The 25,639-nt window shown below is 53.5% G+C and overlaps 5 protein-coding genes across 5 annotated transcripts; 2 read left to right on the top strand and 3 right to left on the bottom strand.

The window, feature by feature from the left end:
• Positions 1 to 1,139: 1,139 nt before the first annotated feature.
• NCLIV_043300 (putative nucleolar phosphoprotein nucleolin) lies at positions 1,140 to 7,270 on the bottom strand (the record flags this gene model as incomplete). Its single annotated transcript, XM_003881246.1, has 8 exons — positions 1,140 to 1,297; positions 1,682 to 1,906; positions 2,632 to 2,998; positions 4,246 to 4,424; positions 4,625 to 5,461; positions 5,705 to 5,812; positions 6,583 to 6,835; positions 7,265 to 7,270. The coding sequence occupies 8 exons, from the start codon at positions 7,268 to 7,270 to the stop codon at positions 1,140 to 1,142; spliced, it is 2,133 nt and encodes a 710-aa protein (XP_003881295.1).
• A 1,143-nt stretch (positions 7,271 to 8,413) lies between these two features.
• Positions 8,414 to 9,969, top strand: NCLIV_043290 (conserved hypothetical protein; the record flags this gene model as incomplete). Its single annotated transcript, XM_003881245.1, has 3 exons — positions 8,414 to 8,882; positions 9,175 to 9,252; positions 9,551 to 9,969. 3 exons carry the CDS (start codon positions 8,414 to 8,416, stop codon positions 9,967 to 9,969), a joined length of 966 nt encoding a protein of 321 aa, XP_003881294.1.
• Positions 9,970 to 12,028: 2,059 nt separating this feature from the next.
• NCLIV_043280 (conserved hypothetical protein) lies at positions 12,029 to 13,687 on the bottom strand (the record flags this gene model as incomplete). Its single annotated transcript, XM_003881244.1, has 1 exon — positions 12,029 to 13,687. One exon carries the CDS (start codon positions 13,685 to 13,687, stop codon positions 12,029 to 12,031), a length of 1,659 nt encoding a protein of 552 aa, XP_003881293.1.
• Positions 13,688 to 16,002: 2,315 nt separating this feature from the next.
• NCLIV_043270 (putative microneme protein MIC1) lies at positions 16,003 to 18,281 on the top strand (the record flags this gene model as incomplete). The annotated part of the gene is made up of 4 exons (XM_003881243.1): positions 16,003 to 16,075; positions 16,348 to 16,814; positions 17,190 to 17,268; positions 17,518 to 18,281. The coding sequence occupies 4 exons, from the start codon at positions 16,003 to 16,005 to the stop codon at positions 18,279 to 18,281; spliced, it is 1,383 nt and encodes a 460-aa protein (XP_003881292.1).
• Positions 18,282 to 19,536: 1,255 nt separating this feature from the next.
• On the bottom strand, positions 19,537 to 25,458 carry NCLIV_043260 (salivary proline-rich protein, related; the record flags this gene model as incomplete). Its single annotated transcript, XM_003881242.1, has 10 exons — positions 19,537 to 19,553; positions 19,895 to 19,973; positions 20,223 to 21,688; positions 21,943 to 22,077; positions 22,504 to 22,655; positions 23,033 to 23,099; positions 23,679 to 23,727; positions 24,506 to 24,664; positions 24,957 to 25,026; positions 25,433 to 25,458. The coding sequence occupies 10 exons, from the start codon at positions 25,456 to 25,458 to the stop codon at positions 19,537 to 19,539; spliced, it is 2,220 nt and encodes a 739-aa protein (XP_003881291.1).
• Between the last annotated feature and the right edge of the window lie 181 nt (positions 25,459 to 25,639).

Here is a 25,639-nt window from a genome sequence, read left to right as displayed (position 1 = left end):
AGCAGGCATGTGAAGGAGCTTGGGAAATACAACTTCTAAACTGGGAATGCGTTGATATACTTGCCGTACAAGCACTCAGCCAGTTGACTTGCGCCAATACACAGAGAGAGTGGTATGTCCCCCGGGACGCTCACGCGTTGACGAGGACACCCCGGATACCCCCCCCCCCCCCCCGCTCCCGCGAGAGCCTGGGACAGTGTGCAGCATTTCTCTGAGAAGCGTACGCCAGACAAGCTGTCTTGAAGCACGCCTTCCACTGTTTCAACACCAGGAAGTTTACCGGCGTGCTGGCCTCGCAACACACGAAACGCAACGCATGCGCCAAACGCCTGGAACGGGTTTGTGTGCCCGGTAGATACCGTCCTGCTCGCTGCAGGGAGTTCTGCCGCCGAAGCGAGCGTGTGTGTCCAACAATCAGAAGCAAAGTCTAGCATCTTCGAAACCACCTGTATTTACAGGGGGGCCACCAAGTATATCGCATCTGCCGTTTGCAGTTTTCCGATGTAGGCTTCTTTCTCTGTTCCGACGTAGAATTCGTAGGACGCCCAGGGTGCCGAACCGCTAGCGGCAACTCTGCCCCGTGCTCGACTACGGGCTGTTCAGTAGGACTTCAACGCTGACAGCTCAGCGCCTGGCCAGCCAGTCTTCGGTAATAACATAAAAAGGAACCAGGGTGTCTGAATGATGTGAGGATGTACCACGGAAAGTTCGTTGCTGTACCGGCCTCGGAACGATGCATTCGCACCGCGGCATCCACGTGCAAGCACACGCAAGTGACGCGAGCAATTTACAATAACTTTCTCCACAACAGCCGCCACCTTGGCCTCGACCACGCAAACCCCCACGACTCTACCCTTAGAACACGCCCCGCCCGTTTGCAAAAAAATTTAGCATGTGCTCAACGGAAAAAACGAACGAAGGCCGACCTCTCGTCATCACGCCTGCGTTGCACTCTGTCAGCAGGCGCAGTCGCCACTGCGACATCGCGAAAACCCGTTCTTGCTGTACGGAAGGAGACCACAGAAACCTCCTATCCCTTTTGAGGGCACACATGCTGCCAGGTGTTTTTTGTCTCGAGCGAAACCGTACGGCCTGCCGCACAGGCACCGCGGAAATACTTCCGACAAACTCCCCTCTCTTTAGTCACTGTCGCTGTCGAAAGTCTTGGAAGTCCCTTGGAACTCCTGGACAGTGCCGTCTTTGGCCGCCTTCACGGCGCTGGAGGCGCCGCCGCGACCGCCTCCTCGACCGCCTCCTCGACCGCCTCCTCGACCGCCTCCTCGACCGCCGCCGAAGCCTGAGCACACACGAGAGACGGCAAAGCCCAAATACACGTAATACACCCGGAGGCACGCAAACGCGCATGTCCTCCCAGCTAAAGAGAGGCTGCGTGCGTTGTAAGTTAGAGAAGACGATAACTCAACTTGGCGTATACACTGTGTATAGTGCCATCGGTGATCCGGGCGACCTTGGCGCTACATCATCTTCGCCACACACAGTCGAACGAAGCAAGAGTCTGTGTCGCGAGAACGCACAAACGCCCCACACGATCCGACGCGAACTGCCTGCACAAGTGCCCACAAATGAAGCACCTGTGGGCGTGGCTTGGCTCTCTGGATGCGTTTCAACCGTGCGCGTGGTAGATCTACGTGAAGAAGAAACCCCCCCGTTTTTTCCTCACCGCCTCGGCCTCCGCCTCGTCCGCCGCCTCGTCCGCCACCTCGGCCGCCTCCGGCAGAGCCGCGCGGAAGAGCGAAGTCGATCCACACGGTCCTGCCATCGACGTCAGTGTTGTTGTACTCGACAGCCTTGGTGGCAGATTCAATGCTGTCGAACTCAATGAACGCCTGGCCCTTGAATTTTCCGGTGTCTTCAAACACGGGCATTCGCACTTCTTGGATCTCACCTGAACAAAATGCAGGACAAGCGTACCCCGACTCAGATTAGACACACGTGGAGCGCAACTCACGGCATTCACGTCCCGTAATGGAGCGCCCAAACACAGATGCGCTTCGGCAGCTGTACTGACACCATACGGGGCATTTCTGGCAACACCGTCGCTGACGTTGTGAAGCCGTATCTTCCACAACAGGCAGGGTACATGTCGAGGGCGAAGAAACTCGGGCGATGAAGTTTCTCCAACCCCAACGGCAGAATGGAAGAAACTCGGGCGATGAAGTTTCTCCAACCCCAACGGCAGAATGGAAGAAACTCGGGCGATGAAGTTTCTCCAACCCCAACGGCAGAATGCATGCAAACACATAGTCTCCTACCCCAATGGCACAGCGCATGCAAACACATACACCTTCTCATTCCTGACTCCAGAAAACAACAAAGAGACACTTAAACGCTCCGCACACCGGCACTGTGCGCACGCAATCACACCAGACAACAGCACACCTGAACAAAACGGCCACGCTGGTCCTGCCCCACTTTTTCCAGCTTTCAGAAGAGTCAGACGCTCTTTGAGGATTCTCGCCATAAGAAGCGGGCAATACCGCCCGCCTCTCAGCCTCTTCCTATCATGTGAGAGGAAATCATCACCTCTCCGGCAGCCGGTAGGCAGCGTGTGGCGTACAACATGTAAAGACCGAAAGACAATTTCCTCACGCGACGTCTGCGTGGTCTTACCGCATTCCTCGAAAAGGCTACGGATCGATTCCTCTGTCGCGTTGAAACTCAAATTCCTCACGACAACCTGCTTGTTCGGAGCCGCCTTCGGTCGGTCGCCGCCCGCACCTCCGCCGCCTCGGCCGCCGCCTTGTTCTCGGCCTCCCCTGCCGCGGCCACGCTCACCCCCTCCGGGTTGGTGGTTCTGTTTGTCGGCCGTGAGGTTGATGCGGAGGGTCCGCCCGTTGTACTGAGTGTTGTTGTATTCAACAGCCTTCTGGGCAGCCTCTTCGGTCTCGAAGGTGATGAAGGCAATTCCCTTTCCTTCCAGCATCTTGATTCGCGTAGTCGGTCCGCAGTCGGACTCGAAAAGCTCCTTCAGTTCGCTCTGAAAACGAAGAGCAAACACGGGAAACCGTTTGCGCGTGCAGAGAAAGACACATAAGTCGGGGAAACGCACGGAAAACGACTTTCGTGTTGGAACCGGCGCACACTGCAACCAGGATTCAACTGGGAACCTCACTGACAACTGTACACACCATGCGGGCCGCGGGACTGCACAGACTCGCCTCTGTTCCACGAGCCTAGGACGAGAAAAGCGTCAGAGAGTATGGTCGCTTTTTATTCTCAGCGGCTGTCGCCGACTCAAGGACAAGAAATAAAGAATCATCATTCTTCGTCCCGCACCAGTCGCAACGTTTCTCGAGGTTGTGCTCTCTTGCGGCTCTCCAAAACCGGTGCACACCGTGAAATGAGACTCCACAGTTTACATGCATGCAAGAAACTTCGTACACCCTATATAGTTCAGAGAGTATGGTCGCTTTTTATTCTCAGCGGCTGTCGCCGACTCAAGGACAAGAAATAAAGAATCATCATTCTTCGTCCCGCACCAGTCGCAACGTTTCTCAAGGTTGTGCTCTCTTGCGGCTCTCCAAAACCGGTGCACACCGTGAAATGAGACTCCACAGTTTACATGCATGCAAGAAACTTCGTACACCCTATATAGTTCAGAGAGTATGGTCGCTTTTTATTCTCAGCGGCTGTCGCCGACTCAAGGACAAGAAATAAAGAATCATCATCTGGGTGACAGAATTCCGTTCCGCACTGACGCGGTGATCGAGACAACGCTCGCCACAACAGCGAAACACAGGTTTCCTGTCTTGGGTGCGCGTGAACAAAACTGCACGGGCGCTGTCGCGAACTTCACACACACCGGCGCACATGGACAGCAAGCGCCGAAGCGCGGCCCCAACCGGGTCGCAGCTGACCGTCACTTGGCAGTTGGATGCAAAACACGCGCCACATGCGGCGTACGAGCGCGGTTCCCACGCAGGGAACAGAAAACCTTCGTCCCTGCTTCGGCGCTCACCCTGGGACACGCTGTGGGCGCCACCCATACCGCTGCCGGGGGTTACCGATCGTAACAGGCGGAAGCGGCTCAAACTGACGCACACTCAATTTCGCAGAGACTTTGGAGGACCGTGTTGACCGAGAGCCGACGCGTTTGCATGCGACAAACGAAGGCACATCACTGTCCGCTGGAGCTCCGCCCACAGGTCTTCACTTTCTCTAGCATTTTGCGCGCCACACCTGTTTAGCGGGAAGCCACGCATTGTGTTTCAAGGCGGCGCTCACCTCAGTCGTGGAGTAGGGGAGGCCCCCGCAGAAAATTTCCGTTCGCAGTTTGTCGACGACGCCGCCGCCCTTCGTCTGCAGCCGCGCCTTCGGTTGGGCGTTCTCCTCCTTGCGCTTCTTGGAAGCGTGCGTCGACTCCTCGTCAGCTGGAGCTTCTTTTCTCTTCTTGGGGCGCTCACCTGCGTGCGGCGCACAGGCACAGTCTCGGCGTCAAAAGAGGGGTGGTGACTCCGAAGCACTGCGAAGCACTGTGCAAGACAGCTCTGCATACCCACGAGGCATACGCGTCGCACAAAAACGCGTCCCCACATGTTCTAAAAAAGTGTAGGTACAACCGGTGCCAGCTGAACCGTGGCTTCTCGCTGCTCCGCACACTTACTTTCTTCCTCGTCTTCATCCTCGTCTTCATCGTCTTCATCGCTTTCTTCGTCGCTTGCCTCCTTCATCTTAACGTCTTTCTCGCCCTTGGTTTTCTTCGGAGCCTCTTCCTCCTCATCGGACTCGTCTTCGTCAGAGTCGTCATCGCTGCTTGCCGCCGGCGCCTTGGGCGCAGGTTTCCCCTTTGGCTGCGCTGCGGTCGCCTTCTTTTGAACGGGCGCTGGCTCGTCATCACTCGACTCTTCCTCGCTCGACGATTCCTCTTTCTTGGTCGGCTTCTTGGCGATTTGCTTGGCGTTCCCTGCACCGAGTTTGCCCTTTGAGGGCGCGGCCTCGTCGTCGCTCTCGCTCTCTTCCTCCGACGAGTCCGACGAGTCTTTCTTCTGCGCCGCCTTTCCTGCAGCAGGTTTCTGAGGTCGGTCCCGAGGCGCCGGCGTCTCCTCGTCAGAGGAGGAATCGTCTTCGCTCGAAGCAGTCCTCGCAACTGCCTTCTTGGCAGTTGCAGGCGAAGCCTTCTTTCCCGTATCCTCGTCGCTCGAGTCCTCTTCACTGCTCGAGTCAGACGCTGTCTTGTTGGCAATCGCGGTCTTGCTCGGCTGGGCAACTGCGGGCTTCTTCCCTTTCGGTGCTGGAGCCTCATCTTCGCTGGAGTCGTCGCTAGAGGACGCAGCTTTCCTCACTGCGGCCTTTCCCGCGGCTGCCTTCGGCGCCGCTTGTCGCTTTCCATTCGGAGCTTCGTCCTCATCGCTGCTGTCGTCACTGGAAGATTCCTCTTTCTGCTTCCGCGCCACCGCTTTCGCAGGCTGCGCTTTGCCCTTCGCGGCCGGCTTGGACTGAGCTGTAGAGGCAACGGCCAAACGACACACGAGGTCGAGTGCACTGCATCACCCACGTCTCTGCATTATGAAGCGTCATCCGCCGGACAGAAAGAAGGAAAGTCGGAGAAATTCGATGTCAGTGCGACCAGAGTCCCACCAAGAGCGTCTGTTCACCTCGCTGGAACGGCGCATCGAGCAGTCACTGGCGCGCACGCTACCAAGAGCTAGCACAGTCGACGAACGAAGGAAATCTGTGGACGTACGGGTTTCATCCTCCGTAGATTCTCCTGAGGAGGAATCATCTGACATCTGCTTGGACTTGACCGCTTTCTTCGACGACGCAGCTGCGATCGCCTGTTTCGCGCCTTTAACTGAACAAAAACGCCAACCGAACAGGACTACCAACCGGTTCGCCATGCCTCTCACAAAGCACGTCTCGACGTGGAAAGCGTGAATCACACTCGCACAAAAAGTCGCAGCGCAGTTACATGGGCACTCGGAAAAACAACAGATACGTCCGATTGTGCACACGTGTCATCGGGAGTAACCAGCCGTGTCAGAACCGGGACGACACAAGAGGACCCGTGTGGAGCAAAACCTGGCACCCCGTGCGACGAGGAAAAAACACATTAGAGGCAACATTCAGGAACACAAAACGGGCACAACCCGTATAAGCCAGAAGCGGCATCGCTGCAAGATCAGAGATCTTGGCGGTAAAGGACTGTCATTGGCGCCTCAAGGGCAACCGTCCAAAGTAGCAAGTATTGAATGGCATCATATCTTGCTTCGAAGCCGCAAATTCACATGTGGGTGCGTGTGCGTACGAGGGGACAGCACGGAATGGAGACAAAAAGGCAGCAACCCCCCTCGGACCAAATTCTCTAAGCAAAAGGAAGAAAACGCACGCACGGCCGTCCATACTGGCTGTGACGGTCGTCGCCCGTACCATCAGCATGGACATTTTTCGTGCTGCAACGGAGAAAGCAATCCTGCGCATGTTCACTCGCGGGGTGTTCCACTACGCAGGGCAGACCGATTCCTGGACCGAATAGAGCGCACAGGCACGCCCGCGGGACGGCCGCCCGCCTTCTCTCCGTTTGCTTCGCGGCGGATTTGTGCCGCCCTCACTCTGGAAACGCACCTGCAGCGGCGCCGCTGGTCACGCCCTTTTTCGCAACTGGTTTCGTGATTTCTTCATCGCTGCTGTCGTCGTCGCTGCTGGATGACGCGGCCTTGGGCTGGACGGGCTTCTTTTGAGACGCTTTTGCGACTGCCGACCCTCCAGCGGCTTTCTTTTTTCCTTTCTGGACCTTCATTTGTTGTTCTTCTTCACTTGAATCCGAGTCGTCGCTGTCGCTGGCAGGCGCCACAGCTACGGGAGCGGCCTTTTTGTGCTGTTTTAACACAGGAGAGCACACCACAGTCCCAGAGAAACCACTGATGGACGAACAGACGAACCCGTTCTACCAGACAGGTGTTCACCTCTCTCCAGCATCGCCCGGAAAATTGCACCGGGCCGCTGACTGCGTCGGGCATGCACAAGATTTGATGTGGGGCTCTCTCTCTCTGTCGGGAGGCGAAGTCACTGGCAGACACGTCTCCGAAATGGCTGCTATTCATACACGTTGGAGAAAATGAGGCAAATCCTGACTCCCGCGTGGGCTTCCTTCCCATTCCTCTACGCCAACTGACTTCCGCGAGTCGTCCCTCTCCCCTGGCACCCCTGTGGCGACTCAAACGCTTTTTGGAGCGCCCACACGAGAGTCGCAGCGCAGCAGTTCCCCTCTGACGGAGAAAATGGTCAGAGTTGCGTGGGAGCTTACCTTCATCCTTCCTATACGTCTCAGGGATTGTCAAAAAAATAGGGAACTCCGAACGCGGGAGAGATATGAACCCCACACCACGCTGCAGTCTCTCCACTTTTCACGCGGCAGAAACGCGTGGAAGGACCAACGCAAAGGTGGGAAGGTAGCAGCAGTACACTACGCAATCCTGTGTCGGCCAAAAAGTTAAAAGCGGGTAAATTGAAAAAGAAGCTTGACAGCAAGTTGCCAAATAATAATCTTCCACCACTGTTTGTTGCGATGGCAGCAGAGACGAGAAGAAACCGGGCGTCCGTTTGACAGTCGCTTGGCCAAGCCTTTCGATATCGCGCATCTGGGGGGCTCCCTAGCGCCGGAGCAATATAGGACTCTCGGTCACCATCAGAACCGCTGCCTTTCCGTTCCCTAGCGAATGAAGGAGGTACCGAATATAAGCCGGGAAATTTGAGCCACAGCGAGTCGTGTGTCCAACGCGAGTACCCCCCCCCCTTCTTCTTTGCTTGTGCTACGGGGTTCCACAAGGACGCCATCCGAGAACCCCGAGCGCGAGGCGCGTGCCTCAACCGAGAACCCGTTTGGCGGCTCCACGAGTGCGAAATGGCGGTTCCGTATCGAGAGCGCCTTGCTACCCCAAAAGGTCGTTTTCTTCTGGAGGTGTTTTCAGCTCCACAGGAAGGATGCATTTGTTGAGGCTTGCCGGATGCCAACTTCTCCGCAAAGCTGAAACTGAGGGGGGACTGAAACGAGACCGTTGAGCCCCGTTGCAGGACTCGAGCACAGGAACAAGCAAGAACTGTTGATGGGCTCATCTGCCAGTTTGGAGGGTAGGGCGGTTTAATAATCGGTTTTATCTTGTTCTGGGGAAAGGTCTCGCTTGTCGTCCTTATTCCATTGTAGTGTCATATCTTCGGCAAGAGCCTTTTTTTTCACCCCAGCTTTCTCATGCACAAGCAGTTCCACGGGTGGCGTGCAGGGGGTGCTCGAGTTCCGGGCAAAAGGAAACTGCGGATCCAAACGCGCCCGCGTGCACGTCTGCTTCAAATTCCGGAGCGTTCGGGGAGTGGAATATGATTTCGCACGCCTAAACTGTGTGTATCGCCGCTCGTGCATGTGTACACTGTCCTTTTTCTTTTCCCATTCCTTGCCGCCATGGAGGCCCGGAACAGCTCAAGACGAGCAACAACGCAGCTCTGTCGAGTTCGGTGTGTGGCGCTGGCTAGAACCGCAGTCCTTGTTGTGCTGGGGGTCTTGTTTCTCAGCCAGTCGATTCTCTTCTCTGTGCCACAGCGCAGTCCGTGGTTGCCGAATGTGGCCATCGTATGCGTTGAAGCTGGACAAGTTCCTGCAGCTCCGAATCGGGATGCGGAAGGGAACCAAGAAGTCAGCTTGGTAGCCGACAACTCGTCTGCCATCAAAGACGGGGAACGGTCGGAAAATAAGGAGAGTCAACAGCAGGTGAAGGCAGCACCTGGCGGCGACAGCAAACAAAATGCCAGCGGGAAGGAAAAGCCGGCACCGAAAGCCGTTGGACGCAAGGTGCGCGCAGAGCAGCAGGCAAAGCTTCTCGCGACGATGAAGGAACTGCTTCAGGACAACCGAGATTATCGCAAGATGCAAGGTAATGAATGAACGGAAGCAGAAAAAGCTCCCTGGGCAGGCTACGGAAACTGGACGAGTTCGTTGGTTCGAGTGTAACGCGAATAGACACAAAAACTGTTCCGGCGAGGGGAATTACAAAAGGCACCTCCCTGGTAGACACATTCAAATTTTCGGGCAGACTCTTGAACAGCACCAGTTGTTCAGGGACAGCCACATGCAGTTGTAGGAGTATGGAAACCGACAATATGCTAGTTAGCGGTGCTGTTTTCGAGCCGCCAGTGCAATTCCCAAAGCGTGCGATGTGTCTGCAGCTGACAGAGAGAGAGAAAAACTCCTGAAGCAGTACACATCGGAGGACGACGACTTGGATCCAGAAGAATCTCCCATCTGTAAGTGTTCCGATCGATAGACCGTTCTTGCTGAACAGTCTGGATGTCGCTCTGAAGCGTCTTACTTTTTGCGGGAGGTCACTGTTTGCTCCTGGTTTCTGCGCAATGGTTAAACTGTTCGAGTGTACGTGTGAAACGCGATCCTGCCAGTCAAGTCTACGGATTATAAGCCGTCAGCCTTGTGGCTCCTCGTGCGCGACAAAGAGCCCGAAAAAGCGCGATGTCAGCGGTTGTTCTTTTTTTGTAACACGCGCCACGTGAGCAATGCGGTATACTGGTTGTGGTGTTGTCCTCACAGTTGTCAAAGAGTTAGAGAGGTTCAAGAAACTGCAGACGAAAAAAAGCGTCGCCGGGGCTGCTTCCATTGTCAGCATGGCGTTGGCGTCTGCCGGAATGCTAGTGTATTGGATGGCAAACAAAAAGGGCGAATTTCTTGAACGAGAGGATCGCAAATCTCACCAGCGGTCTAACGCGGGCCTTATCGCTAGTAGTGTTGCAGGAGCAATCGGTCTTGGCCTTTCGCAGTGGCAGCGGCGCCGTTACAAAAAGCAAATCAACAAGCTCCAACAGAGGCTTGTGCGCATGGAGAAGGAAGCGTACGCTGGGCACGCTCCTGAGGATGAACCATTTCTCGGTGTGGACGAAGAGGCGCCGGAGGACAAGCGTAAAAGGGAGAAGGCGGAGCGTCTCCGGGAACAACAGCAGCAACGCCACTAGTGGCAGGGAACAAGCAAGTATAGTACTTCAGGAGCTTCACTGTACATGGTGTGCTCTAGAGCGCAAGGTCGTCAACGAACAACACAGAGTTCCTGGTCGGCAGCCTGGCTCCGTGGTGTTGCTGCGCGAAGCAAATGTCGGGTACATCATAAAACCGCGCCCGCAGCACATCAAGAGAGACGCACGACTGTTCGAGATCCCGTTGTAGCCAGACATCGTCCTACGGTAGCTTCGGCGGTCATCGGCTACTCGAGACCGTCGGCCATTCGACAGCATCGGCCATTCTGATGAGACAAGCTCTTTCTAGCTATTGCTGGCGAGCCAAGAGGACGACGAATCCATTGGACAAACGCCACTGTACGATTCGTTACGTTTCCCATCGAGGACATCGATGAAACGTTCTTTGTTATGACGCAAGCTGCCGTCTTTTTGGAGGTGGGACGAAGCTGGACCACTGGTCCCTTTCAGACGGCCCGCAGAGGAACCAGGAGTTTAATCCCGGTTTGGTACACGTCAGGAAAAGGTATGACGGTTGTGCCCATACGTCGCAAGGGCAAATGTCGTGTTCTACTCGAAGCCGGGCTACAAAAAGCACACACATCGTAGCGGAGGTCAGAGCGCAGCACTGGCTTATCCGAAACAGTGGGAAAGTGGATAGCACTGTCAAAATTTTAGGAGATGCTGTTTACCCGTTTCTTGTGTGATCTGCTGCGGGGCAGAGAAGTCGACAACTGCCCTGTCCATCTGTAGGGTGGAGTCTCTGTAAGTCGTGGCAAGGGTAGTCGTTACCTCCGGCCTACTACAGGTGGCTTTCATGTACACATATGCGAGTTACAGTGATGTCCATACGGTCAAAGGAATTTCGTATTCAACCATACTCGGCGTGTGGCGGTCCGTTTTTTCTATCTCCATATACTCGTGGCTGACGGCACAGGCATCGCCTTTTTACATCCCTCACCAAATTTGCCGTGCTGGGGTTTTATCACATAAGAGTGCATTCCCCGTATTAAGGAAGTCCCCAGTCTACAATTCTGCAGCGATGCGTATCATGGCAAGTGACGTTCGGCTGTGTTGCAAGACCAAAGTGGCTAATTGTCTTTATTCGGGGCACTCGTAAAAGTGTGCCTTTCTGGAGATGCTGCGTCTCAGATGGTGCCGTTTGACTTAACACGATAGAACCGGAAGTTCGGTAGCCGAGTATCCAATAGAATAGCCGAAGGTTCTGTTTGGCAGGAAGCACCCGGCTGGTGCCCGGACCGCTCCAGGGTACCTGGACCGTAGCCTCTGGACCGACCTCGCTTGCTTCACAGTTTTCGACTGTCCTCCTGAAAAAGTTTCTCTACGGCGGACAGAAGTCAACATCCACAAGGTTTACGAGTGCAACGACACATTTCGTTATAGATGAGGTGTGCAGATGAGAACGCGCTTGTTTCTCCCTCTCCAGGGGTCCAATATCCGCAGTGCGGTTTTTTTTCCATGTAAAAGTAAAATCAGCCGAAATCTATTTTACCTAGCGCGCGTAAAACAAGCGACGTGTCACGCTCAACCCCAAAGCCTCTACCATCAGTCTCCTGCACCATTGATGACCTCGACAGAAACAGAACCCTGCTACGTTGTGCAGTTGCAATTTGGAAAAAACATAAACGCTCGTCACACACCAAGAGTTGCTGCGGTTCCTCCTCTACTCCACGTTCGTATTCAAGGATCCTATTTATACCTTGATGCTTCCCTTCCTACACGAACAAGTTTACCGACCACCTACCGAACAGCAAGCGTCACTGATGGCAGCATCATCTAGATACAAACCGGAGACCCAATGACTACACGTACAGCACAATGACGCAGTAGCGTAGGCAAGGCACACGGTTCTCCTCATGTGTAACATAACATGAGCATCCACTTTTGACATGCCTGGACAGGCACCAGTCGAGGAGGATGCTCGCCCACGTCATCCTGCCAGAGCGGCACGTTCCTCAGCTTCTGCGTTCACTCTTTTTACCACCTCACTAATCCGCATACTGATTCTTGCCAGAAACATTTCGCTTGACTATTTTCGTATTCATCGTTTCTTCCTGAAGAATGAACTGATTAACGTTTGGTTTGGCACTTTGGTAGCGCCCTTGGTTTTTGTCATCGACAGCGCATTTTCCGCCTCCAAACCTCCTGCATGGCTTCTCAGAGAGGAGGAGCCGTGACGCGGCAAGTCTTCCTTCCTACGTTTTCTATTGGAGGAAGTTGTCGTGTTTCCGGCCTCCGCAGCTTGTCTATGTTCAGTATTGCGCGTTGCTCCTCGCTCGTCACTCTGCAGTGCGTCTGGTCTTTCTTCCGCTTGCCGCGACAGATTCTCCTTCGTATCGGATTCACTCTTCCCGGTGGAGCTATTGTACGCAGAATGTCGTGGAGAAGTTCCAGCACGCAGCCGCTTCCTGCTGCCCGCGGGGAACTCCGCTGTCCTTTCAGGTGGTCCAGAACTCTCTGGGGGCCTCTCCGTTTCCTTCGCTCCACCTGCGCTGCCATCGAGGAGCCCGCCGAGAGATTTCTCCCGACCGGCAGAGGCGTCTGAAAATGCTGGGCGTCTCCCACTTAGAACTTCAGTACCCGGAAACAGGCGTCCTGAGCCACATATCGAGGTGGTGCCGTCCTGTAGTTTGCTATCGTCTGCAGCATTTGCACGTGTGCAGCTGATTTCGCTCCTGCTTCCCCCAGTTTTAGTGGTTCGCGAGGTCCTCCGCCTGTCACATTGTTGCTTCAAAGCGGTTGCGAGGCCTTTGGGAAGATATCCACTTAAGATTTCTTCCGCTAGGCGGCTCGCAGCAGAAATGTCGATTTCGCACTTGTCCGTCACATCGTTTGGAGACACAGTATCTCTATGTGGATTCAGGCGGCCATTCGCAGGGAGTGGGCGTGTACGGGTCCGTGTGTCGGTTGAAGCAGATCCGCTATCACTTCCCTTCGGTGGTGGATTGTACTGCGAGCTCTCGCCAAGGATGACGCAGTCCTTGAATGGAAGGCGTAGACGTAGAATGGTATTCAGCATCTTTGCGTGTTTCCGGTGAAGAAAAGCAAGCGCCTTGTCGACATTCAGACGGCAGAACTCTGGAATTGGTTGCACGCCTAGCGACGTAGAAACTGCCTCTCCCCCCAGGGTCGGGCCATCAACGGTCGAACTGTCGGCGCAGCGGACGTCAGCAACGAGGGAGATTCGCTGCGTCACTGCTGGCGCGGACGCCAGCCACGCGAGGTTCCTGCGAACCTCGTGAGAATACTCACACTGGGAAATCAGCTGCGAGAAAGGGACAAAGAACTCGGCGGCGTGGCGATGAAGCAGAGCGAGGAAAATAAACAGAGGGTCAAAAGGTGTCGCTGCCAAAAGCGAACCGTTCCCCAAGACGAATTCAGGTGACCTCAGGAGAACCGATGTCAGCCCCATGTCACGAGTGAACTGATTCAGTTCATATAGTGTTGAGTTCGCCCATAAAAATGCTACAACAATGCTCGGTTGGGACGGATGAGGAAGCAAGATCTCGAGCAGTTGCTGATTAGCTGGCTCGCAGCGCGTTGGGAGATGCCCAGACTTGACTCGAACATCCTCGAGAAGTAGTGGTGGCTCTGCTTCTTCTGTTTCCTCATCTGGGCGGGTGCATCTTTTCCATGATGATATCAAAAGGATTCTCGGGTTGAGCGCACGAGAATCCTGTCCGCCGCGTCCGATTGCCATGGTCACAGAACACTGATCAGCTCTAACACACAGTAGAAAGTGAGTTCCCGGAGTCAGTTTGAGTACAGCACCGCTCAGAAAATGAAACGAACTATACTTCCTGGGGACCTCAGTTCGGTGAAGTGCAGTGACGGACAGGTCAGATTGCTGGGCAACCACTGGCTGTAAGTGGTTTTATCGCCGCACCCCCTGAAGTTTACCAGCCCGCTGAATTTGCGAGGTCACTCTTCTCGACTTTCGCGTCTCATTCCGCCAGGTCAAGAAATCTGGGACACATCTTCTGATCACGCGAGCTCCATTCGACCGTCAACGGCCAGCGTGTGCGCAAGATTACGGCGGTGAAGGGAGAGGAAGACAACGGGTGGGAAACCTGCAGAATGTCTTGCGGTTCCACGGTGTGCATGCGCCGCGCAGGCGCCCACCAGCCACGATTTCCACCGCACTGGGGGGAACAAAAAAAAATCGTATCTGCGACTGCGACTTTCGCCGAGCGAATTCACTGCCATGCGGTGGGCTCGCGGAGATACGCTTGCTCGTCAACATGTGTGTAATCTAAAATTGTCGTAAGTACCCCAAGGGACTACGCAGGTGTGCCAAATGCGGCACGGCGCATGCAGAAATGGTTGTTCAAGTGTGGATTCAAGCGCAATTGCCAGAACGGTGTGCGTTACACTTCCCCCATACACAGGCACCTCATCAGCAGTGGCCTCAGCAGTAGAGTCCAAGAAAGACGTGCTCACGTTCCTCGGCATCAACTACCAGCAGCTACTATGTGGCACTTGTTGTACCTACGGTATCCATCATCAATGATGAAGACGGTTCAACAAGCCACTAGAAGCAAAACTTTTTGTCCCGATAGCCAGAGCTCTGGTGACACTATCGACATCCGTTTGTAGATGCTGGCGTGCTACTTCGAGTTATAGAACATGTGAGAGTCTCTCGGCACTGTATAGTGAGATCGCAGCCATAGTGTGCCGAAGGCCCGTTATCGTAACTCAAAATTTGGAATGCATTAATAGGAGGATTGCTCGGGTTTCAGTTCATACGGCACCAGTACAAACGGTACACTCTCCTTTGACGGCGGTCCCGGCAAACACACTTTTCACCGTTTTTGATGCCTCCACCTTCTGCGACCGTCTTCGACTCTTCCCCTCGTTACTTCGGCAAGGCCAATCCCGCCGTGCCGCATGCCACACAACCGCAGTTTTTCTGTCAGGCGTTTATCTAGTACCACAAGAGCCACGAAACCGTAGAGGCAGTTGCTCCCTGCCCGTGGCAATCAACACGCGTCTAAACCAACTCTGTTTAGAAACCTTGTCACCCCAAGCCCGACGACTCTTCGAACGATCTTTACTACCCTAGAGTATTCGAAAGCCATTTCCGGGTTCGGTGAACTGTGAATTCTGCCGTAAAGGCAACAACGTCGAAGTAAAAACGCCAGTGGCATATATGAGTGAACGTGTAGTCCGAGAAACAAAAAAATTTTTCACGCCGTGTTCCGGTTGAAAGCAGCTTCAGTTTTTAAACAATGGATAAAATTCATTTTGAGCCACAGTGAAGGCCACGTGTGAGAATGATGAAGCAGTTCTTATGACGGCCTCTGGCATTGTGATAACAGGAAAAAAAATAGGAATGAGCCCATATTGTTTGTAGAATCGCTCAGTTTTCGCTCGGTAAAAGTTTTGCTGGTGCCACAATCGCGGTTCGAACCCACGCATACCACCGCAGGATCGGAGTCTGTCCCTCAAAGACTAGTGTGTGCAACCGTATCTACAAATGCCATCGTTCCATGGTACGCATTATTTCACAATCAAATTTGTCGGTTCCACACCCCTGGCCTGATGTCGTCACCTACGTAGGGTAGACTGAAATGAGTGAAAAATGGTAACTGAGCGAGCCGGCAAGATTCGGAAATCACGCAGGAACCTAGTGTATTCAAGAGTTTTGACCTGCCGGAGAGCATTCCACAGTTCTGACGGCAGTTGAGACGCCATTTCGCCTGTCGCGTCTCTGAGATCCACAGAGAGCCGACCGCCGGTACCGTCCGGCGCGGGAACCGACGTGGTTGTGTCCCGTTGGCTCGTCCTCCTATCCCGATGCTACATTACCGATTGCTGCGTCGCGGTGCAGATATTATTGGATCCTCTCGTTGTTGGAAGCTTTAAAACGTTCATTGTGTCAATCCTTTCCCGTGCTAACTTGTAAAATCGCTGCTTTCGTTGGTTGGTTTTGTTTCACGTGGCTGTTAAGAGGTCGACGCAGCTGTTTAACCCGTGCCCCTGGTTCTCCAGGTGATCTGCATCGGATTTGCAAAGATGGGCCAGTCGGTGGTTTTCGTCATGCTTTTGTCGGTAATATTTACCGCTGGGGCAAAAACATACGGAGAAGGTAAGTCTCCAGCTGGTTTGTTTGCTTTGCAACACCCCCCACCTGGAGCGTCTCGCAACTGTAGATTGAAGAAACTAGTGGACCCGGTTGCTGGTTCTTCAGGTACCGTAGTACATTCATTGGCAACAGTGTAGTCCTTTTCGCATAGTAGCAAGGCGTCGAACTGTTTTTAGTCCGGATACAATCGGACGTTCTGCATTGCGTGCGAACTGCTGTGAGGACACCTTCTGATGCACGGAACTGATTTTCTGGATTTGTCGGGTGTTTTGCAGCGTCGCAACCATCGGCCTCAGCACGTTCGTTACAGGGGGCCCTCGATACATGGTGCCAGGAGGTTTTTAAAAAACTGTGCGATGACGGATATTCAAAAATGTGTATTCCAGCCAACCAGGTAGTTGCACGACAAGGCCTGGGTAGAAAAGACCAACAAAAGCTCGTATGGCGGTGCTACGATTCAGCGGCGTTTCTGGCCGAAGGCGACGAAAACAATGTCCTCAGCTGCGTGGACGACTGTGGCGTTTCGATACCGTGTCCTGGCGGAGTTGATAGGGATAATAGTACCCACGCTACGCGACATGATGAGCTTTCCCAATTAATCAAGGAAGGAGTAGTGCGCTATTGCAGTGGTTTCCAAGCGGCTGCCAACAGCTACTGCAACAAACGATATCCTGGGACTGTTGCGAGGAAGTCGAAGGGCTTCGGACACAAGGAACCAGTTAAATGGAGATGTTACAAGCCAGTAAGGAGGAGCTGGCTAGATTGCATTAGTCTGCCCTCACCACATCGTCAGCGATCGCTTCTTGTGGGGGATAGGAGACATGATCCTGGGTCGCGGAAGAGATGAGCCTGGTCCTCGTCCGTGTTAGTGGCAGCAAATTAACCCCACGGAGGTGGCAGGGATTATTTAGCATAGCGTATGTACGTTTTCGGTGGAGGGCAGGAGCACGAGATAACTGTAGAGATCCACGGCCTCTGTGCCTTTCCAGTTATGTTCACACAGTTTTACACTAGCTGATAGCATTCACATACGTTTTACGAAGTTCCCGACAAACACCAAGAGGAAAGTGGGGGAAATGTTAGATTTGAGGTGCGTACTGTTGTTGATGTGTTTTAGGAGAGCTTATTATTTTCGGTTTTTTCTGAGTGCGTGAGTAACTGCGGAACAACCTGGTCCTGCCCTGGAGGACGATTAGGTGAGTTTAAGATTCAGGAATAGCAGAAATAGTGCCACGAGGTGCAGCTTCAGCCTGTAACGCTGCTTCTTCATCACTCGTATCCTGGACACCCCGAGAAAGGCATCGGATTGTTTTTCAGGATTTACCAAACAAACAATGATGCGAGTCGAGCAGTTATTCTGGGATTTTTTTTCTAGAATGTGTAAGCCAGTTTCAATCGTTGGCTCATCCGGCATCTTTTTCCTGTTGGCGCTCGGTTACTTGCAGGGACAGCGACAAATCTAGACAAAAAGCATTTCACAGATGAGTCCGGGATTCTCCAGGCACTCACCTCTGTGCCGAAAGCATGTCCAGTAGGCCTTGTTTGCCTCCCGAGGGATCAGAATCCCCCGGCGTGTTTAGATGATAACGGCAACGTCCCAGAAGAGGAGGGAGGGCAGCCCGTACAACCGCGTGACACGAAGTTGCCCGTTGATGATTCGGAACCGACCGATGAAAGTGAAACTACACCTGGTGGAGGTGATGATCAGCCGAGCCCAAAAGAGGACGGGGACACAGACTCACCTGATGAAGGTGACCAGTCCGGGGGTTCAGAGTGGTACAAACAGATTCCGGAAATCCGTGTCATCGGTGACAGCCTGCAAGCAATGCTCCACGCTGGGCAGCAGCTGATGGTCACCTATAGCTCTCCCCAACTCCATGTTAGTGTGGGATCATGTCACAAACTCACGGTGAATTTCTCCGATTATTATTTGTCTTTTGACACCACCTCAAAGTCGGGGTCCGACGAAGTGGAACTGGACGATGCAGCGGGAAGCGGAGAGCTCACGATAGGACTGGGAAGCAGCGGCCGTGTGACTGTTGTCTTCCAGTATGCCACAAACGGTGGGGGAAACAGATATGTTGCTTACACCGTCGGAGATTCTGGATGCAAAACAATTGAAGCTGTTCTCCTTCACGGCCTGAATCCTGGAGCGAAGCTCGTTAGGAATACGATAGGCGATAATTCTCCGGGTGAATCTGAATTGTAACGACTCTTTGTGTTAGTAGCCCTCCCTATACAGAATGGGAGTGATTACATTTTGTGATCAAGGGAAGAGGAGCGATCACTACACTTGATCACGCGTCGAGGTCATTCGTGCGGGGCTGCAGCTTTATGGTTTGATCACGCAAGAAAAGAAGCGCAACACCTGCAAGTCGGGCATGCGCGAGGGTCCCATCCTTAGTTTTTTTTAGTTTTTTTTTTGCCTTCCCGTCCGTCCATATTTCTCGGGTCTGTATTTTCTAGCCTGAGATTCTAGCCTAGATCCAATGCAGTATGTCGCCTGAAGTCATGTTAAGTGGTCAGATGTTTCTGTCTCAGTGAAGAAAACTGTGTTATGGTGCATTCTGTCCGATTTTATACGTAATTCGTCGTACGTTCCATTGAGTTACGTGAGGATGCGAACGCAGCAAGTGATGTACGACAACGTTCGTAGCATGGTGACACTGTAGAATACAAGTGTATTTTACAGTCAGGCGGCCGGCTACTACACATTCAAGCTGAGTGACGTCGCTTCAACCACACGGCCCAGTGGACGGGCGGAAAGAGTCAAGGATCGTCGATGGTAGTCACGACGTGAATAATAGACTTCAGTGCGCGCGTCCATTCCGAGAGTACCGGCAGCCTTTCGCTGTGTGAGCGGTTGTCGGTAATCGGTCGTTAGAAGTACCATTTTGAATGCTGGCAGTTATGCTACAGAATCAAAGCGGTTCGTGCAACATTGTTATGTAAGCGGTGCTTAACGCTAGGTGCCACGATGAGCTGCCTAGGTCTGTAATGTGAGTGAGGCTTCTGGACGAAGGCAATCACTACAGTGTTTGTAGACGGCTTCTCTTGTTTCAGTCTTTCTAGCGCTCTGGCTATTGCGCTAGAAGGCAATCAGAGAACTCGCAGCGACGGGCGGACACCGAGCGTTGTCTCTCCCGCGGGAGGGGAGGTGGGCGAACGGCGCCACCGCGTAAGAGGGGTAGAGTTTGAAACGTAGTGTTTTACTGGAGAATTAACACGGGCACTACTGGTGTTTCCCGTAAGAATTCGTTAACACAACGATCCTCAGACATACACTCATGTAGCTTCATTCCGGAACAAACAAATTGCTGGGTGTGCTTTTGCTCTATATGCACAGCACGGCAGACCAGCAACCAGAAGAAATGCGCGTCTGTTGCGGGTAGCACCTGCTCTTGCCACCAGATCAGATTTATTTGTCTAGAGTAGTGCCGGTTGCAACATGGGTCGACGGTATCTCACAGAAATCCTTTGCCTGGACACAAACAAGAGAAAGAGGAAAATATCGGAACTTCCTGGTGGCGTATGCCGGCTAACGAGCTGCAAACTAGGTGACCTTTGAAACGCCCTTTTCAGCACTCTACGCATGGTTTACTGTACCCCCTACAATCAACGCGTGTGGCGAAGAACAAGTGCAAGCTCTATGACCGAAAACCGACCCCGTTTTCTGCCCAGTCCGACAGCAGCTGCTGTCCAACCTCCGTGCATGCCATGGAGCTGTCAGTGTGCTGCTAAACGAGAATGAAAGCAAATATCACCGATGCTTGTAGCAAGCATCCTCCGATAATATCATCAACAGGTCTCTAGCCAACGTACCCTTAGGGGGCGCTTTTCCTTTGGGAGGGAGGCCTTTAGGCGGCCCTTTTTTCGCCGCCGTTCCTGGCGCGTCGTCAGCCTGGTCAACAACACCGCACAACGACACAACCAACAAACGATTTAGATAATAATTGGCTTTGCACAGCGGGCAATGCGGACCTAGGACGACCCCCCCGACGAATATAAGGCGGCGCTGTGCATTCTCGTGTACTGGTATGAACTCTATGCTTGTCAGCCGCCTCTTCTTTACAAACTTCCGGAACTTACGTTGATGTGTCAGCCTGGTCAGACGTGCTGCTCCGGTGTCCAGCTCACTGATCGACCTTACCTTGGCGTCTGGTGCCTCAGGAGCCGTAGGAGCCTTCTTCCCCACCAAGGGCGCTTTTTTGGGTGGCGGACCTTTCCCGAGAGGCGGTCCTTTTTTTACGGGTGTACCTGCTACTCCCGCTCCTTCGTTCTGATCCGCAGCTTGGTCCACCGAACTTGACGAAGCCTTCGCGGCAGCTGGCGGTGAATCTCCACCTTTCTCTTCTACCTTTGCAGCCAGTGGCGGCCCCTTCTTCCCCAGTGGCGGCACTCCTTTTCCGGGCAAAGCGCTTTTCTTTGCTGGGCCTGTTTCTTTTATACTCTCAGCAGCTTCACTAGTCAGCACTTTTCCTAACCCTGGTGGTGGCCCGAGCTTGGCCTTCGGTAGAGTCCCGCCGTCCTGTGCCGCTTGGGGGCTGCCGTCAGCTTTCGGTGCGCCTAGAGGCCCGCCAGGAGGAATCTTCTTCACTTCTGCCTTTGGTCCGCCAACCGGAGGAACCTTCTTCACTTCTGCCTTTGGTCCGCCAACCGGAGGAACCTTCTTTACTTCTGCCTTTGGTCCGCCAACCGGAGGAACCTTCTTTACTTCTGCCTTTGGTCCGCCAACCGGAGGAACCTTCTTTACTTCTGCCTTTGGTCCGCCAACCGGAGGATCCTTCTTTACTTCTGTCTTTGGTCCGCCAACTGGAGGAACCTTCTTTACTTCTGCCTTTGGCCCGCCCACAGGAGCCCCAGGGGCTGTCTTCCCTCCCGGTGCGGGGGGCTCTTTCCCCGGTCCGAGCGGTGCGGCCTTGCCAGGGACAGCGCTTTTTGAAGCCACTGGAGTCCCCTTAGGAAGATCCGCAGCAACCTTGGCAGTGGCAGACTCGGATGACGCTTCTTCCTTTGTTTCCCCCGGACGAGGCAAGGGAGCTCCTCCTTTCACCCCAAGAGGACCGGGGCCCTTTTTGGCTAGAGGTGGGCCCTTCGCTGCCTTGACTCCACCAGCGGCATTTACACTCCCTGCAGCTGCTGCTCCTTCTGCCTTTGGAGGAGACGCTACGGCAGCCTTTTTTGCCACGTCACTTGGCTTCTCGCCGTCCTTTGGTGGAGGACTTGCTAACTTGCTCGGCGACGGGAGGGCTGTTGAACCTCCGGCGGGACCACTAACTGCCTTGCTTGGTGCGAGCCCAGCTGCATCCGCTTTCGGAGAAGGGACGGTCTTCGAAAGTGGGGAAGCCACAGTTTTTGCCATACCCACTTTTGAAGGAGGGACACTAGTAGTGTCTTTGATCTGGCCAGGTGTCTCAGCTGGCACTTTGCCTGTCTGTTTAATTTTTCTTGATTCACCATCGGTGGCCATTGCTTGAGTAGTGGAAGCTACCTCTCCCGTATTCGCACAGGTCGCGATGTCAGCAGGAGACAGGCTGATCCTCAAAGTAAGGTCGAGATCCTCCTCGGGAGCGTGGGGAGAGGGCAAGATCGGTAGGCCTGACTCGGCACCTGTCGCTAAATTTGTAAAGCACACATCACGGTAGAGAAACCAAGTCCTCGCCGGGATGCACTACTGCTTGCGAAGCTGAGGAAAATGAGTATGGCCAAGGCTGCGTCAACTGCTGTAACGCACTGGCGTAAAATATCAAGACGAAGCAGCCTTTCGGAAATACTGGCAGTCAACAACAGCCTGGCTCAACTGATGTAGGGCACGCACTGAGAGGTCAATCATTTCTGGCAGTGCTTGTGGGACCAGACATTACACTTACTAAGTGTATTGCAGATCCTGTCCCTCTCATGACCATAGAGCGCCGCTTCCGTCATACTAGGCCTAATAATCGTGGGATCTTCCAACGCAATCGCGCGCATCCGAAGTTGCATAGGAGTGGCGTTCCATCTGTCAGCTGTAACACAGCGGCGGCGGAAAACACAACGGAGCTGACGCAGACTAATGTACAATTACCATCGTGTATGGAAGAAAAGGACTGTACTCTGTACACTTTCAAAAAACCAAGCGTCGGTCTCCACACCGTAAACTTCGCATGGGTGCGAGCATGCCACAAACGAAACCAAAAGCGCCGTGAGCTGTGTGTGAAGCGGTCGACCGCTGGCAAGATTAGCGAACGGTGACAAAATCTGCAAGACGTGAGCGGTGGTTATAGTTACGGCCCGCATCCGTTCAGCTACGGACCAAAAACAAAGGGGACAAATCATTTTTCTATATATGCGTGCCACAGACGTAACCTCTGCGCGTGCAGCATTGGGTGTGAGCGGCAGTTGCCCAGTATGAGCACAAAAAAGGGGGGCTGTGAAGTATGGTAAACACTTACGTCCAATGTATAGCCAATCCATGTTGCCCGAGACAACAGTCAGGTACCGAAGATCAACCGGCGCCCGAGCCCACAGAAGTCGATGAAGCAGGAGGGTGCGGTCGTCGACTGCTATCGAGACCCAGCGCAAGTCCATCGGCATCATATCCCATCTGCAGTACCACAACGTGCAGCGTTGAAACATGGGTCGGTGCAGTGGAAGGCACAAAAGCCACGCCTGTCGAACAATTTTGCATTCCCTTCAATCGGACACCTCTGACAGTAGAACAGCTTGGTGCCTGCGGTCCTCTCCAGGCACTGCTGAGAGAATGTACAAGATGAATTATCCATTCATGATGCATGACAGCTGCAGGAAATTCCGTTGAACTATACCAAACGCGCGCCTTTGTATTTACGCGTGATGCACAAAAATAGCACGTCAGAGGGAATTTCAAGGCGGCACCAAGCACTGACAAATGGTGCTCCTTCAGCAGCGAAGAATACAGCCTATACGTGGGCTCGCGTTCTGGATAAAATAGGGTTGACCTACTGATCTGCCCATTTCAACCACGACAAGTCATCAGAAACTGTGGCAAGCCATTTGAGATCCGGAGCAACTGCAAGATAACCAGAACAGAAAGCAGACAACGACCGTCTCACGCTCAGATGCTGTTGGGGTCAGCCCGAAGCTTCACAGTCCCGCCATCGCTCGGCAGGTCAAACAGCTGTACGCGGAAATAATCGCTGCCACATCAACGCAACATTGCAATACACTGTGGAATGCACAACAGAAAGAGAAAGCACATGCTTCGCGTTGCTGACGCGAACTACAAGATCTCCTGGAACCCAGAAGTGCAACAGGCACGGATCAGACGAAACTGCGACACGAAATGTCCATCTTCCCGAGAGCAAGTCTCCATCAGCTGGTGATGCAGAACGAATTCTCAGCAAACACGCACAATGGAGCTCAAACTTGTCAACTTAAAGGATGGAGAGACGCCAGTCGCAACAGCTCGATTGGGATTCTTTCTTCCGCAGAGCACGCACCGCTTTGCGTCGGAAGAGGGCCATACGAGAAGCCACATTGGAAACCGACCTGACCCCATGTTGTCTTCAAGTGTTACTGACGTAATTCCAACGGGATCATATGCGCCCAGCGCGGTGATTTTCCATCTCAAAATGTCAAAACTGCATACCGTCACCAGATGGTCTCCCGATTGGGCGTGTCTTCCATTCGTTTGCGTTCTGAAAAAGAAACGAAGGAGAACGCAGGAGGCTACACAGGATGACACTGCACGTACGGAACCTGAGTGTCGCTTCTGTTTGCGCGCGCGGACGATACCCTCCCATTTGCCGTCAACCCAGAGTTCACAAGGTGAAAGAAGGCTCATGAACCACAAGCAACACCACGAACTGGTATCGCCTTTCCCGTCGTAAGACTTGTTTTTGACGGAACCCGACACTGCTCCCCGCAGAATCCTCCGCGGTGAGTATCCTTCAGCAATTGAGCTTCTGTCCGTCGCGTACATATGCAGAAGTTCCGCCTGGGCACTGAAGAGTGCGCTTTAACTTCTCTCCCGCTGCGAAGAGTCGTCTATCTCTCTGAACAACACAGAAACACGAGGGTCGTGGGGAAGTGGTTGCTTAGCGTTAAAAAAGTGAAGGCTCTCCGTCACGTTGGTATCTTGTCCTGCCTAACTTCTTCAAACCGGCAAGCACGGCGGCATTAAGAGGGACGCCGGTGTTGCACCAAGACGTCGGGCGAGTTCCACACGACAGGCATTGCCTGCAATGAAATGACCTTGACAGCCTAACGCGGGGGGGTCCCATGCGAACAAATCGGCAGGAGAACTTCTCAGAGTGCATTAGATGTCAGCGAGGTACAGCTTGAGCAGGAGATGCTGAGGACAGCCAGATCATGTTTGGCTATACAACGCAGACAGCCTTTACTCAAGGCAGGGATAGCTAGGCATCAACGAAAAACAGACACCGCCGTTCGTGAGAATGGAAGCCGTGAACTTACGACGTGGCACATAGAAAGACAAGCCAGCGCGTCTGGAATGACACTGACACATGGCTGATCGGGCTGCTTCGTCAAAAGTTCAAGTAGGTTCGTTGCAAGCTTGACGAGTTGTGTCACACTGTAGCTCGCCCCACCGACTGTTGTCCTGCTTGCTGCTGCCTACAAGACATCAAACTCAAAAAGGAACCCATGCGTGAGGCTTGCAGCTGACTGTGTGTCCGTTTCTCGGCTTCGGATTAGCGCACACCTCTGCAGTACAGCCAGGTCATCACCTGCGCCATGGGAAGAAGTAAAACTACGGGAGTTTTTAGCATGCAACGCTCAATTAGGACTACGTTTTTGCAAGATACGAAACGAATGGTTGCGGTGAGAGTGGGGACACTAACGTCGTCCAACCTAAAGCAGCTACCGAAGCAGTCGATGAAAACTGTCACAGGATTGAAGGAATCACCTTGAGATTGTTGAGCTGAACCTCGGCCATGTAGGCGCGTTGATACAATCGGTCGAAGTCTCGTTCGATACTGCAAACCCGACGCCCACACAAGAACAAGGGGTGGGGCTGCCTGTCCTAGCCCCGACGAATTTACTGAGCGGAAGGATGCCGCTTGAACAAGGGGCAATCGAATGCATCTGAGTCACCGCTAACCAGAGTTAGAGCTGCCAATCTATACTGGCCAACAGGTTTTCTCCGTAGAGTGTGTCAGACCTACTTTCTGTTCTCCGCCTTCAGTCGATCGTTCTCCCGCCTCAGTGTCCAGCTGTTGACTTTGCAGGCCTGAGCAAGCACAATCAGGTGGTTTCTCAATTAAGAAACACAGCTTTCGTGAAAGCTAGCACCACAATTGCGCAGTGAGACACGACAACTATACTAATGATTGCGAAGAAAGGCAGTATATGGGATTGGCGTGGAAAATCGCGCGTTTTTACCTGTCCTTACTCTGCGTGTATCCCATGATTCTGGGGATGCGTAGCCGGGCATGTACCGTCTCAGATCTCCTCTGGAATGGGCAGACAGCCTGGCCAAGCAGACCAAGGAGCACAGAGTGCACATACGCGAAGTCAATCCCTTCACTTTGTAGCTTGTCGAGGCCTGTTGTTTGTGTGTTTGGGTCAAAGTGTCGACTTTGATCCTAG

This window comes from Neospora caninum, chromosome IX, assembly GCF_000208865.1.
Source record: "Neospora caninum Liverpool complete genome, chromosome IX".
NCBI classification, from domain to species: domain Eukaryota; phylum Apicomplexa; class Conoidasida; order Eucoccidiorida; family Sarcocystidae; genus Neospora; species Neospora caninum.
The sequence above is the reverse complement of the archived record's forward strand: the minus strand, read 5'-3'. Positions and strand labels throughout refer to the sequence as shown.